The 14648-nt window shown below is 44.7% G+C and overlaps 1 protein-coding gene across 1 annotated transcript; it reads left to right on the forward strand.

Moving 5' to 3' along the window:
• The first annotated feature begins 461 nt into the window (after positions 1–461).
• Positions 462–9900, forward strand: med1 (mediator complex subunit 1). The gene is made up of 16 exons (XM_062414338.1): positions 462–596; positions 1571–1677; positions 1993–2071; positions 2305–2359; positions 2654–2786; positions 2900–2928; positions 3062–3133; positions 3318–3392; positions 3623–3783; positions 3893–4004; positions 4110–4234; positions 4332–4459; positions 4676–4877; positions 4999–5094; positions 5185–5290; positions 5379–9900. Exons 1-16 carry the CDS (start codon positions 476–478, stop codon positions 9244–9246), a joined length of 5469 nt encoding a protein of 1822 aa, XP_062270322.1. The 5' UTR covers positions 462–475; the 3' UTR covers positions 9247–9900.
• The last annotated feature ends 4748 nt before the right edge of the window (positions 9901–14648 follow it).

Here is a 14648-nt window from a genome sequence, read left to right on the forward strand (position 1 = left end):
AACACGATTAATTCAACCTCTCTTTGGATTTTGGCGTGGAGCAGCGCTTGGCAAATCATGAATCACTTACTTGGTGATAGCACGCCATCTGGAGTCTGAAACACACCATTGACTTTTATCTTAGGCGGTCTAATCAAAAGATTGGGGTTCTGGGTTTGAAGCAATAAAAACAGACAAACGTGTTTTTTTGGGGTTTCTCCTTTGATTACGTGGATATATGCACAGGAATAATTAATAAATTTGCTAAAATAAAAAAATTATAAATAAATAAATCTAAGCCTCAGGGCCATTTTATCCTAAATACATGCAAACAAAAAGCAAACATTTATTAATATTCTAAATATGTTACTATTATGAAGCTAAATACAGCATGGACTACAGAGGGATCTGGGAAAGAAACTACAACCAGGAACTAGTCCAATTGAGTCGCTACGGAAGCCCGGATGGCCCAGCAGGGGAAAGGAAAACGGGGACAATGGCGGCGGTGCCTGGTGTCTCTCTGCAGAGCGGCAGCCCTGCGAGAGAACTGCCCATCTCTGCCCAACCCGGCGGGAACCAGACCCATGGAGATCGGAGCAAAACCGAGGAGGGCACAGGTTAGAAGACGACCCGCGTTTTGTTCCTGCCCGCCTGTCTTAAGTTGTGTTATTCTAACGGAACGATCCAGATAGCTGACCGTGGCTAACAGCTAAGCTTCAACTTGCTGTTTACCACTTGGGATTTCTCCACATGTGTGTGTTTCTTAAGACATGTTAGTTAACACGTGTGTGTGGATAACTGATAAACTCACGAGCCAGCGGTTGTGTTGACACTGATTAAAGTAATTGTTCTTGGTAAGGTAGCAGCTAGCACTCACTAGTGAGCTAATTGCTAACGTTAGCCGCTTGCTAACATCAACTTTGTAGAAACCATAGACTGTTCATATAAAAGAAGAAGTAGAAACCCTAATGTGAGACGATACGCAAATGTCCCCTGGAGCAATATGTTAGCACGAGTCGCTTCTGCCTTGTTTCGACTTTTTTGTTGAACAAGAAAGTGAAACTGACCCACTTACCTGCTGTTTGCAGTTAGCAGCTAGCTCCCTCTGACAGGTTATGATAGCAAAACATTAGCCTCTTGTTGACCTGACGCGGAGGTGGTGTTTCTGGGGGATGAAACTTGATCGACAAAAAAGTATTTTCACATAATCTCGTGTTACTCATAGGTGAGGTAGAACGTGATCAGCTGCTGGTAAAGCCTTGAGATTGACTCTGTACATGCAAAGACATTAAAAAATCTGGATCGATATGTCTCTAATATTCCTGTTATAAGTACCAAACTATATGATTGTTTCCAGGACTGTCACTATTAATAACACAACTTGCATATAAGAAACGTAATACCACTTTTAATTCAAGTTATAATCATGTCATGCTCTATTCATTCAAGACACGTATTCAAGATGAAGTATCTTATAATGTTCGTTGATGTAAACTGTACCTATTATTGTGTACTTGAAAAAAATGCTGTGCAGAAAATGTGTGCAAAATGACATATCTTAACTTGGTGTCTTTTCTGCATATTTTTCCAGTACAAGAGAAGCAGGGTCGCATGGCTGTTCTGCTCGAGAAGCTTCATGCCAAACACAATGCCTCGCGGCCGTGGCAGGAGACCTGCAAAGTGGTGCGTCAGGCCATGGTAAGAAAAACGTCATCATCTGAGAGAAAATTACTCCAAACAGACCGCTTGCTTCTTGCATTTTATTTTTAGATCAGTACCCACGAGAGAGACTCACAATCTCCCAATTTAATATACATTAATAGCAATTAATCATTGCATTGCGAAAATAACCTTTACTCAAATAACCTCTCCTGGGCCAGTGCAACTATAGTAGTGACATTTAAAGGTCTGGAATGTAAGACAAAGAAAAACAAAGCTGAACACCAAGTCTTGTTGATGAAGCACTTTTCCTCTTTCTCAACCACTGATGTTTTTCCTCACAATGTGTCCCAGGAGAAACGCGGTGCGATGAACGCCACAGGTCACCAGCTCCTGCTCACCTGTCTGGAGACACTGCAGAGAGCACTGAAAGGTGAGACCGCTGAGTTATCGGACAGAAACACAAGATAGAGCAGGGCAGCTGTTAAACATTCATTTCACTTGTAATGAAACTGTTATAGAGCAAACTAATACATCAAGGTAGTTTCATCAGTGCTGCATGAAGGCGTGTGTTTAGGGACAGTAGGAACACTCTGCAGCAGCTCTATGACATGGTTATATCATGTGATTTTACAATGTGTTGTTCTTCTCTGTTGTGTTTTTCAGTCTCATCGCTGCCTTCCATGACAGATCGCCTGGAATCCATTGCTCGACAAAACATGTGAGTTTTATATACTGAAGGATGAAAGGTGTTCAGTTGAGGATTTTCTTTTTCTAAATTCACCTGAGAATTATGTTCCTGAATGGTTAAGTGGGTCACCCACATAAGATTGTAGGTTGTTGTTGTTTTTTGTTGTCATTATCCTTTGTGGATTCTGTCAGCAAGGATTTATAACTTGCCTTTCCTAGCCAATAAACCCCTTTTTAAATTCATTGTGAAACAGATGAACACACAAGGAGAATAAGTGTTTTCTCTCTTTCTCTCTTTCTGTTACTCTCTGTCTCATCGGTGCAGGCTGGGCTCTCACCTCAGCCCATCAGGGACAGAGTGCTACATCACGTCGGACATGTTTTATGTGGAAGTGCAACTGGACACCAACGGTCAGCTAGTGGACGTCAAGGTGGCTCATCAGGGAGAAAACCCCACGGTCAGTTTACTGAACCCTTTGGTTTCGTTAATAAAATTTCCTTTTGTGCACTGTTAGTGAAGACACTGTCCTCTGAAGTGTATTTCAATCTTTTCTTTATTTGCTGGCTGCAGAGTTGTCCTGAACTGATTCAACATTTAAGGTGAGTAGAAAACACACATTTCACGGTTCACTCCCATAAGATGAGCAACACAAACTTGCTTTTTTTATTTATATTTTGTGAAATAAGTGACGTTAGAATGATCGAAATCACCTCATCTCCTTTTTCTCATCAGGGAGAAAAACTTTGAAGAGTTTTCTAAACATCTGAAGGGACTGGTCGAGTTATACAAGCTCCCTGGGGACAAGTAAGTAGACTTCCAGGTTATGGACGTGTGCTGTTTTGTTTTTGATCACTAATCAATTCCTGAAATGAAAAAACTGTGAATCCCAGAAGGCACACATGCCACAAGTCTTTATGACTATTATTGTTTTACATACCATTCCAATTATGTATAAAAATCTTTCTTTCTTTCTTTTATTGTGTTTCAGTAAGTTGAAAACCAAGATGTATATTGCACTGCAGTCTTTGGAGCTTGATCTCACCAAGATGATGCACATGTTTAGGTAAGTTCATAAGACCTATTTTTGTTAACTTGTATATTAACCTTAGTATCTTTTAGCCACTATAATTTTATATAATGTTAGAGGTGTGATGTAATGCTACAGGCTAATGAAGCTAAGGGAAGCGTTAAAGGATTTTACAAATCCCCAAAATTGTATTATTGTGTAATATTAACCAAAAGTTAATATGACAGTAGTTGATTAACATAAATCGAATGATGTTTGTTCTACAGGTTAGCAACCAATGCAAATGCAGTGGAGACGATTCTTCACGGCAGCGTGGGCTTGCTGACAGCCAGGAGTGGTGGCCATCTTGTTTCTCTTCAGTGTTACGTGTCCCCTTATGACATATTTGAAGAGGGCACCGGCACACAGCTCAACTTAACAGACATTGGTAAGTGCCTGGAGGACCTGGACAATACGTGTCTCCAGTATCAGCCACTAGACAATTGATGTGCCCAAGGATTCTAGTCATCCTTGTGTGAACTCTTGTTTTCTTGCAGTTCCGCGCTCTCTGGGTGTCGGTGTGTCTGTGACAATCGAGGGCACCTCCGCCATCTACAAGCTCCCAATCGCTCCACTCATCACTGGATCCCACCCAGTGGATAACAAGGGGTACGAGAGTGTAGCTCACTTTTCAGGAAATTTGTGGATTATCATGGGGTTATTTTAATGTCCCACTGTCTGACAGCTGAGGATTTTATTTCTGGTGTATTTCAGGACACCTTCCTTTTCCACCGTGACCAACTCCAACTGCGTGGACCTGCCAGCTTGTTTCTTCCTCAAGATGAGCTGCCCCATGCCTTTCTCACTCTCCTTTATTCAGAGAATGGGGAATGCCACTTGTGAGTTTACTTCATAAAACTGTCTTCACTTACATTAAATGTGTCCTTGAAAGAACTGTAATGATTTGGAGTGTGACCTTCATCTATTTTTTCCCAGCAATCCCAGTGTTTGAGACGTCTCCCAGCCTCTCACCTCTGTACCAGTTAATTGTCCAGAGCCAGCGCCATCTCCTAGAGGAGGGCAGCTCTGCACCACCACCTTCCCACAACACGCACTTCTATTCTGTGAGCAGACACACAAACAGTTTATAATTATGCGATCATTTGAAATATAAACCTGCTTTGTCTTGAACTTATCGTGATTTAAAAATAAACTATGATATTTTCATTATTAGTGAATGTAATAATGAAAATGTAATTCTTAGGCTGTCTTTACTGCCCTTTTTCTGTTTTCTGTTCATGAGTGACACTATCTCTGTTTTTTTTTTCGGTCTTTCACAGGTGTTGCCAGATCAGCAGCACTGTTACTACCTGAATGGTGACGCCCCAGTGCAAGATGGTCATTCTCTCCAAGGAGTGCTGGTGACTAGGATCCCCTTCCGTCACCCAGCACAAGTGCCACTCCTGTTGGATATAATCCGGCATCAGGCAGCCTATAACAACTTGATTGGCAGCTGTGTGAAAAGGACGTCCATCAAAGAAGGTGAATATCTGTCTCCTCATTCATGTTACTGCGAATGTGATATAATCGGACTGGTTGGCGGCGGCATACAAGCGTGTATTTGTAAATTTACAGCATGTGCTCTTGCTGTTGTTCCCCCCAGATAGTGCCGGCCTGCTGCAGTTTGAAGTATGTCCTCTGACTGACTCAAGTTTCAGTGTCTCTTTCCAGCATCCAGTCAACGAATCATTAGTCTGTGGTGAGCTCTCACTCTTACAACATTTCAGTAATCCAATGTATGTAGATAGTATTTCAAGACCTAATGAAAATGCTCTCTCTTGACCCCTAGTGGTGATGGAAGTGATTGACTCCAGACAGGTATCCTGTAAGTTATATAAAGGACTTTCAGATGCCCTGATCTGCACGGATGAATTCATCACCAAAGTGGTCCAGAGGTGAGATTGTGATTTTCTCCTGAATTCATAAATGCGGACATCAAGTTTTCCACTCGGGATGTATGTAATGGTTTCCTCCCTCCCCTAGATGCATGTCCATCCCTGTAACCATGCGGGCCATTCGGAGGAAAGCAGAGACCATCCAGGCAGACACTCCAGCCCTCTCGCTAATAGCACAAACAGTGGAGATCATGGTGAAGAATAATCTACCACCCTCCAGTAGTCCAACCTACACAATGGCAGCAGGCGATGGAACAAATCCGATGGGACTGCCTAGACTCACAGGTGGCAACACACCCACAGAAGGACCCCCCGGGGGCCCCAATTTTGCAGGTCCAAATATTTCTCTGTTTGGGATGTCCCGAACAGAGAGGCAAGGCCAAGGAGGAGAGTGCCTCACCCAAGGAGGGGTGGCGGGCCAGCAACAACAACAGCAGCAACAGCAGCAGCAAGGCCAGGTTCATACAGACGACTACAACAAAGTCACACAGAATCCCATACTGACAAGTTTATTACAAACAACTGGAAGTGTGGGTTCTAGTCCCAGCTCCCAGAATGCACCACAACCCCACCAAACCCCACCACAAACATCCTCGCCTGCCAGCAATACTAAGAATCATCCTATGTTGATGAACTTGCTGAAAGACAACCCCACCCAAGACTTTGCAACACTGTACGCTTCCAGTCCTCTAGAGAGGCAGAACTCCTCCTCTGGCTCCCCGCGCACCGACGGCATGGGTGGAACCTGTCCTGGAGGTAGTGCCACAAAAGGGAAGAAAAAGCGCCCACGGCCGATGGAAAAGGTGCCTGGAGCTGCTGCAGGTGGTGGTATAGGTATGAAAGGATCTTCCATGCAACCGCACCATCCAGCCACGCATGAGGATGATTTCCACCGTGAGCTCCTTTCTATGGATGTGGACGCTTCTCAAAATTCCATTTTTGATGTGAACCTGACTGCAGATGGTCTAGACACGCCCCACAGCATCACCCCCGCACCTAGCCAATGTGGAACACCGCCCCCTGGCCCCGGGATGCCTTATGCACAGTCTCACGTCCAGTCTCAGCAACAGCAACCACCAGGTACTGTACCGCCTCGAATTGTCCGCCTCTCTAGCTCTGATAGCATCGGACCTGATATCACCGAAATCTTGTCGGATTTACCTGAGCAGACCGGGAAAAGCAGTGGTGGCAGCCATGGGCAGCATCCCATGGGCAGTGGTGGGGAAGATGGAGGCCCCCTGGGTACACCCATCCGTGACTCCTCCAGTTCGGGTCAGGGCAGCGCAGTGTTTGACTCGGCAGACATTTTCAATACTAACAGCAACGAGAATCCTTTCACAGATGCTGCTGATCTGATTGCAGAGGCAGCTGCAACTGTGGCCACTCCCACCAGCGATTCATCTTCCACCAACTTTTACCCTGATGCTGCCGACTTCAACCCTGACCTCCTGACCTCGGGCCATGGCTTCCCCCAGAATTACTTTGATGACAGCTCTCCAAGCGCTGATGGAGACCTGGACCTGGTTAAAGGTTTTGGCGGAAGCAGCCAGCAAAACACCCCAGCAGGAACACCTCAGAATCCCACTCCACATGGGCAGAGCACCCCAGAGCCCTCACTGAAGGACCCTTTTGACATAGGAATGGTTTTTGGAGGTAACAATGGTGGTGGTAAACCACTTATGGGGCAGGCTCCTGATTTGGGAGACACACATGGCACAGGGTCTCCGAGTCCGCTCATAATGGGACTCATAGCCGCTTGTGGTGACTTTAAAAATACTGAACCCAAAGTTAAACAGCAACAGGGACTCATGCGTTCAAAGGAGGAGAATGGAGGTAGTGGAGGGAGCAGCTCTGGGATGGGAATGGGGAGCAGTTCAACAGAGGGGAAACAGGTCAAGCGGAGCAGGACCCCGTCAAGTGAGGGAAAGTCCAAAGAGAAACCTCCTAAACGTAAAAAGCTTGACCCTGATGGAAAGTCGCCCTCTCACAGCTCAGGCGGGCGACCATACACACCTCCTAGTGGTGGCTCCGGTTCCGGGGGAAGCATAGGTGGAGGAGGCTCCAAGTCCCCTGGCAGTTCAGGACGGTCTCAAACTCCTCCCGGTGGTGCCGCACCTTCAACTCTCAAAATCACGATTCAGATCCCAAAAGGGACCATCACTGGGGGGAAGACTTCATCCCATAGTGGATACACCTCCAGCAGCTCAGCCACAAGCAGCACTGGGGGAGTAAGTGGAATCAGCAGCGGCAAAAGCCATCATTCTCACTCCTCTTCCTCCGGGAAAATTAAGTCCAAGGAAGGCTCCATGACACAAGGCAACAGCTCCAAGCCAGGGAGTGGTGGAGTAGGAGGTGGAGGTGGCCCCCCCACGTCTAAAGGGTCCTCCCAAGGGTTGGGTGCTGGCAAACCAGGATCCTCCCCAATCACTAAACATGGGCTCTCTGGACCTGGAGGTAGTGGAGGTGGAATTGGAAGTGGTAGTAAAGTTAAAACGCAGGGGGGCAAGCCTTCTGGATCTCTTATGAATCCCAACATAAAACCCAACATCTCCCCTTCTCACTCCCGCTCCAGTAGCTCTGGTGACAAATTGTCCTCCCCTATGAAAATGCAACAGTCTCAGGTTCCAGGAACACCTCCCTCCTCCAAGGCTAAATCTCCTATGGGCTCAGGAGGAGGCAGCTCTGGTGGGTCCAAGTCGTCTTCAGGTGGAGGCATGAGCTCCCAGAAGCCCATGGGTGGGGGCTCCTCTGGTGGCTTATCGTCCTCATCATCCTCCAGCTCCACTTCATCTGGTTCCATGACATTCTCGGGAGGCCCCCAGGCTCAGTATGGTAGTGGGGGAGGTGGAAGTGGAGGGGGAGGTGGTGGAGGAGGGGGAAGCGGAGGCAGTGGTGGTGGTGGCGGCGGAGGAGGAGGTGGAGGTGGAGGTGCAAGTTGTGGCGGGGCTGGTCAGAACAATGCAAATAACCCCAACGCCAAAGGAAAGTCTCCTAGCCGAAACAAGAAACCCTCTCTCACGGCAGTCATAGACAAACTGAAGAGCGTAGGTGGAGGAGGAGTGGGGGAGGATGGATGTGAGGGTGTGCCACCGGCAGGGGGAACTGGTTCGGGATCTGCTCCTGGTGGTGGTCCTGGGAATGTTCCCAGCAGCGGACCTTCAAACATGGGTCCTTCCAAGCATGCTTCCTCCTCCCAAAGCGGGGAGTATAAACGTGAAAAGTCTGATAAAGAAGCAAAAGCAAAAGTGTCTGTTACCGGGGGGAATAGTGGGGATAAAAAGATGATGGAGCCAAAAACAGGAGGGGGGGGCACGGCCAGTCTGGCCAAAATTATCATTAGCAAACCCGATGGTGGCTCACCAAGCATCAAAGCCAAAGGGACTCTTCAGAAATCAGGAGAGGGATCTGGTGACTCGATGCGTCCCCAGATTTCCAGCCTGAAGGCGTCCCCCCTCTTCAGTGGCTCCACTCCCAAACATGACCGCTCCTCCCCAAGCCACAGCCGCTCGCCAGGATACATGCCGCTCAACCACGACAGCGAGAGCGAGTCGGGCAGCAGCTCGGTGGCCGAGAAGTCCCACCACAACAGCCCCAGCTCGGACGACGACCAGACCATGCGCCCGCTTCCGCCCCAGGACTACATGAGCTCCATCTCGCTGAGCTCGGGGGAGAAGCACAAGAAACACAAGAAGGAGAAGAAGAAGATGAAGGAGAGGGAACGGGAGAGGGAAAGAGACCGTGAGCGGGACAGGGACAAGGAGAAAAAGAAGTCATCGATGTCCATGGGGACGATCGCGCATCCGATAAAACCAGACAATTGGTCTCGGTCGCCCATCTCGGCTTCAGATTCGTCTTTGTCTATGCTGGGTTCCGAGCGTCAGTCACGGCCCAGTCCGATGTACATGAGAAATGAAGATGATGACCTCATGGACTCCGCCCTGACTGGCAACCTTTAGTTTAACTTGTAGATGCTCTTTTTATTTTGAATCTCTTCCTCTCACATTTCAACCCATGCCTTTTTAAATACAAATTAAACTATTAAACTGCTATTTATTTAACTCAAGCTACACGTTGGAACTGGATATCAGAATACTGTGGCTTCAAACTGAGCCGTTACAGCTCTGTTTTAATCTCATATTTTTACTATTGGACTATCAGTGTATAATGTTAACATTCAAATCCACCATATAATACCAACCCCCTTAAGCTTCATTGAGAAATATCTTTTAAAGGTATATTTTTGGAGAAATTTACATTTGGTTTTCTATAACATCAGTAAATATTACTTTGGTCATGTTATTTTATCCATTACTGTTCATACATTGTTGTAATTCATACCAGAATACTGTATGTTGTCAAAATAAGTTTGTTGAAAAAAAGTATTGTCAAGGAAGAAAGTTGCAGTGTTCAGTTGCCTTGATTTTTCAGATACGCTGGAGAATTTTTAGATTTTGATACATTTTAAATCACTGATGTATAAATAACTGTAGGTAAAGAAGGTGAGAGAAAAATGGAAATGATGCAAAAGACAAATGCTGGTAATTTTTTAACTGTAGAAGTTTTTGGAAGCTTGAAATAAACATTTCCCCTCTGGAAAAAGTTAACCATTACATTTCTGCGCTTCATTTCTCGGGCAGGACGAGTGATTAATCCGAGGGGAATGTGTCTCCTCTAAACATGATCAATTTAATTTCCTTGTATTTTTCACTTCCTATCTGTTTTAGGAATAGATGTCCAGAGAAGTGTGTAGTAAACTTCCACTAGATGGCAGCAGTGTATCAAGCTGTTCAATCCCTGCTTCGACATTGGGGCTTTGTAATGAGTTACTCTTAGAGATATTAATCTGAGGTTAACTGTTAAAAGTTTATTCACCTTATTAACTTATTCAAATTTATTACAGATGTAGATTTGTGAATAGATGATGGCGATCAGGCGATGGTGTTCGAAACAAGTCAGGGTGGTGTAAGAATACGAATGAACTGATCATTTTAATGGTTCAATGTATCATCGAGACCGTCACCATCAGACAGGGTGGACATTGTTTTTCAGTAAGTAAATCCCAGGTATAACAACCGCGACGTATGTGACTTAGGTTGAATAGTAGCTCAGTTGAATTTGTCAGAGGTGTGATAGGCTGCTTGTTGATACATCAGACATTTAACAGATCTCAGATGCTAAATTCAATTTCAGTTGCTCCGACCAAACGGCAGCTAAATAATGTCCCACTAACTTAAATGAAAAACATGAGGCAGACATAAAGAGATAAAAAACTAACTAATAATGATATGATCGACAGATACAGTGCGCGGGAGGAGTGACCAAATTAAATAACACTGTTTTCTTAAAGATTTTTTTAAATAACATCTTATCTATTGTTTGGATTAGGTCAAATTGGCCGTTCGGTACCACATATTGCTGCATAGACAGAAAAAAGAAAGTCGCTCTAACCTTTGTCCACCTTTATGTCACAAACGTGGACACATGAAGATAAATGTGCCTCCAAACCTCCTGCAGTCAGCTGATCTTTTGACCCATCGCCTCCTTCTTTTCACCGGAGCATCAGCAAAACTGCTTGTGATTCAAGTATTGTTTATGAAAAATCTAAATACAGTAAATCCCTCATTATAGAGTCCATTGCTTCTGGAGAAATGTGCCACTCAGCTCAAATGGTATATCATTGACTGATGCATGGTCCCCATCACGGTCACTGTGCCGAGCTGCCCAGGCAGGGGCCCCGAGGGGAGGTCGTCTAACCCTTTTGTAATGTATATGTGCGAAGTCGCCCAGAAAAGTGTCACGATCAGCAAAATTCTACAACCACGCTGCAGGAGGTTGTTTGAATGTCATCCAACTGAAGCCTTGTCTGCACATTAATTCACCGAGCTTTATTAAAAGTTTTTATCAAATTCTTTTTGATTTATTTAACCCTTTTGTTTTGGTGACCTTTACGTCCTAATTGTCTAGGCTCCTGTTTCCACACTCAACCCACTACTTCATTACAATCAGCCTGTTAATCTCTGCTCTGCCTTTTCAGCTGATTTGTCAAGTGGCAGGGAAATAAAAGAACGCCCGAGCCCTCCTCCTCGTTTTCCCCCTCTCCAGCTCCTCGACTCTCTATTCCCTGTCAACCTTTTCAAACTGCTGATCTGTGCTCTTCTCCGCCGCGGCTTATTTCTCTATTCTCCTCCCTGCCTCTCACACTCTCTACCCGGCTTTTCACTCGAATATCATGTCCCTTTTTTTATTTTGTCATCCTTTCATCCTGTGTGTCCTCTTTCATCGCCTCACAAACCCAACCCAGGTTCACTCTGTAATGTTACCGAGCCGGCTCACATCTGCTGACACAAATGCGGCTTTACATTTTTTTGTTTGCCTCTATTTTTAAGTGCAGTCACTTATTGGGATGTTGCTCAACACAAAAATTATTTCAAGCCCTGATCTTTTTAAACTTCGTCCCAGGAGTAGTCTCCACTTGACTTTCTTTATATATTTACATCTTTCTTTGGATTTAGATTGGCCTTAACATTAGTGACAGCAGTGCAGTTCTATGGATGGTCATGTTTGTCTGCAATATCTCAACAACTGTGAGATGGATTCCATTTTGACATCTTTGATGAATCCCAACGACTTTAATGATCTCTTGACTTTTTATCTTGTGCCATCAAAAAGTTTGCACTGTAAACGTAAGATGTATGTCCTGTGGATGTCCACCGTTCGCTAACATGGAGGAGACAGGGTTTATGAACTGTAGCGCAGCCAGCCACCGGGGGGCATCAGAGAAACTGGCTTCACTTTTCGGGAGCTGGAATATCGGCCGACTTTAAACTCTGTCAATGGCTATCCAATTTCGGTTCTTACGTGTTTCGCTTGTTATTTTTCTTCAGGATTAACTTATCTACGGAAGCAGAAGTTGGTTGAAGTTATTATTTTTGCTCTCAGCTGGAATTACTGGAAGATTCAATTTCAGTTTCAATTCCATCTTCTCGTTCTTACTGCACATTCCCCCTTTTCTACTTTTCACTTGCCATCTTCCTTTCTTCCTTTACTATCTCAGCTCTATCCTTGGTGGCCTCTCTCTGTATTTTCACCTCCAGTTTACCTCTACAGGTTTGTTTTCAGCACTAAAGCAATAGATTAGCTGCCATTGAGGTGCAGCCATGCTGTTCTGTGTTATTGGGAGGTCCACGTTTATCAAATTTTAGGCATTTGGTACAAAAAGATGCAGGTGGCGGGTGGAGTTCAAAGAGAGGCCGTCTCCCGTTCAGCAGTTCATGAGTATACATGAGCTGTATAACAGGAAACTAACCTTGCAGCTTTTCCTGTATATAAGCAAGCAGAAGAGGAGGTAGGCAAAGGAGGGAGAGGGGGGAGAGGAGAGGGGTTGAAAATAAAGGCAAAGGAAGTAGGCAGGAGTGCACATGTATTTTCAGCCTTTAGCTGCATCCTTGAGAAAGGATCTTATTACTGCGCGAGAGCCAGAGACAAACCCAAGCATATGATCTCTGAAGAAGATCAGCAGCTTACAACGTGAACACTGGGGAACCTTTTTTTATCTTCACTCAGAAGCTGCTGTGGGAGCAAGTGGAGTTTTCAATTAAATTACAGTTCTTTTGGTTTTGCTCGACAGTTATGGAAATGCAGTGGAGTCACAGTGATAGTAATTTGTGTTTTTGTGTGTGCGCGGACATGTAGATCAGCTACTGACGACAAATTGTGACAAGAAACAGCGACCTGAAACAGGGCTGAAATATTTTATTACCTCACCTTCTGATTCACCAATTCCAGCAACTGAACCGTGACAAATGTGTTGATTCACTTGTCACAGTTTTATATTATTTTCAGAATTTAAAAAAAGCAGAACCTTGTTTCTTCTTTCATGACCTTACTTCCTTTGTGGGAAGTTTATGATCAAGTGGTCTTATTTTTCATAAGGATGCTGTTCTCAGGTAAAATCCCTTGTGTGTATGGAGCTGATGGATTTATGAGGTGAACTGAAGAACAGTCAGTCCTTATGAAGCCAAACATCAACAAAACGGTGGTTTTCCAAAATGGAAAAATGAGCCCACACATGTAATATGAATGGCCTCTGACATGCATGGCTGGTGATGTGTTATTATAAATGTTAAATGATCTGCTTTTTATCTTTTTTGTACCTTGTGGAGCAAGTTTCAGCACCATGGAGAGTTCCATTTCAATTCTCTGAGCTACCACAGTTGCTTTTATACAGCGTGTTAAATTTAAAGATACATGTAAAGTAGGATGACATTTGGTTGGTTGGTTAACTGGTCAGTTGGTTGAATTACTGGTTGGTTGATTGCTTGGTTGGTGTATATATGTCCCCAGTAACTGATAAATCTGTCTGGTTTTATAGCGCGGTGGCTTTTTGAGTTGATAAGGTGATCAGGTTCATGATGAGGACGAATGGCGAGAGAGAGAGAGAGCAGCACTGGTTTACACTGGACTCTTGTGATAAAAGCCTGAGCCATGAAGGACTCGTCGTGTTTTATGGTTTAGTATTTCATCACCAATTTCTAAGAAGAACATTTATTTTTCAGCACTGTTCCATGTCCACTCAAAAGAGACTCTATATATATGTATTATCTCAGCGTTTCCTTCCACTGCATCGCTCTATCTTAACCAAAGGTAATTGCGTGCTGTGTTTGTGCCAGAGTGGGTCTTTTGGCCCGCGTCCTCTGCTGGTTTCTCCTGCCAGTAGCTGTTCTTCTGCATAGCGATACGTCTGTGAGGCTGGCTGTAGCTCGTATTTAAAGAAATGGGAATCTATTGTTCCTATAAACCCTGTGGGGTGTGTGTCAGCGAACGACAGAGCCAACTCCTTTTGGTTTGTTAAGCACAAAGCCCAATGTCATTCTGGCCACCTGCCCATTCCTCTCCATCTCCATCTCTATCCACTCTCTCTCTCTCTCTCTCTCTCTCTCTCTCTCTCTCTCTCTCTCGCTCTCTCTCTCATTCTCTCTCTCTCTCTCTCTCACACACACAAACATTCACTGCTGCCGATAATCCATCTTTTTTCCATTGTCTCTCTCTGAAAATTCGTCACTGTATTTCTTCTGCAGACGAGTATATGGGTGTGGGCTTCTGTGAGTGTGCTGCTCCATCCTGGTTTTATGAAGGCTTTATTTTTCATCACCGGATGACATCTATTTTATTACATCTTAGTTATTTCACAGGACAGCTCCCCCCAATTGTTCCTACACCAATTTCCACTGTGTGAAATAGAGAGTTAAATCTTTTCATATTGTAACTTTAGTTTTTTGTTCAAATTAAGACACAGTCCTTGTAACTGTGGATCTAGTCACTGTTCTATGAACTGATGCCATTTTCCTATGACGTGCCC

Source organism: Platichthys flesus, chromosome 20 (assembly GCF_949316205.1).
Source record: "Platichthys flesus chromosome 20, fPlaFle2.1, whole genome shotgun sequence".
Classification (NCBI taxonomy): Eukaryota; Metazoa; Chordata; class Actinopteri; order Pleuronectiformes; family Pleuronectidae; genus Platichthys; species Platichthys flesus.

Bases quoted from the DNA above. Each gene is read 5' to 3' on its own strand.
- med1 (XM_062414338.1), top strand. From the start codon at position 476: ATGGCGGCGGTGCCTGGTGTCTCTCTGCAGAGCGGCAGCCCTGCGAGA. The intron at 597-1,570 runs GTTAGAAGACGA...ATATTTTTCCAG, and splicing joins CAAAACCGAGGAGGGCACAG to TACAAGAGAAGCAGGGTCGC. The intron at 3,393-3,622 runs GTAAGTTCATAA...TTTGTTCTACAG, and splicing joins AAGATGATGCACATGTTTAG to GTTAGCAACCAATGCAAATG.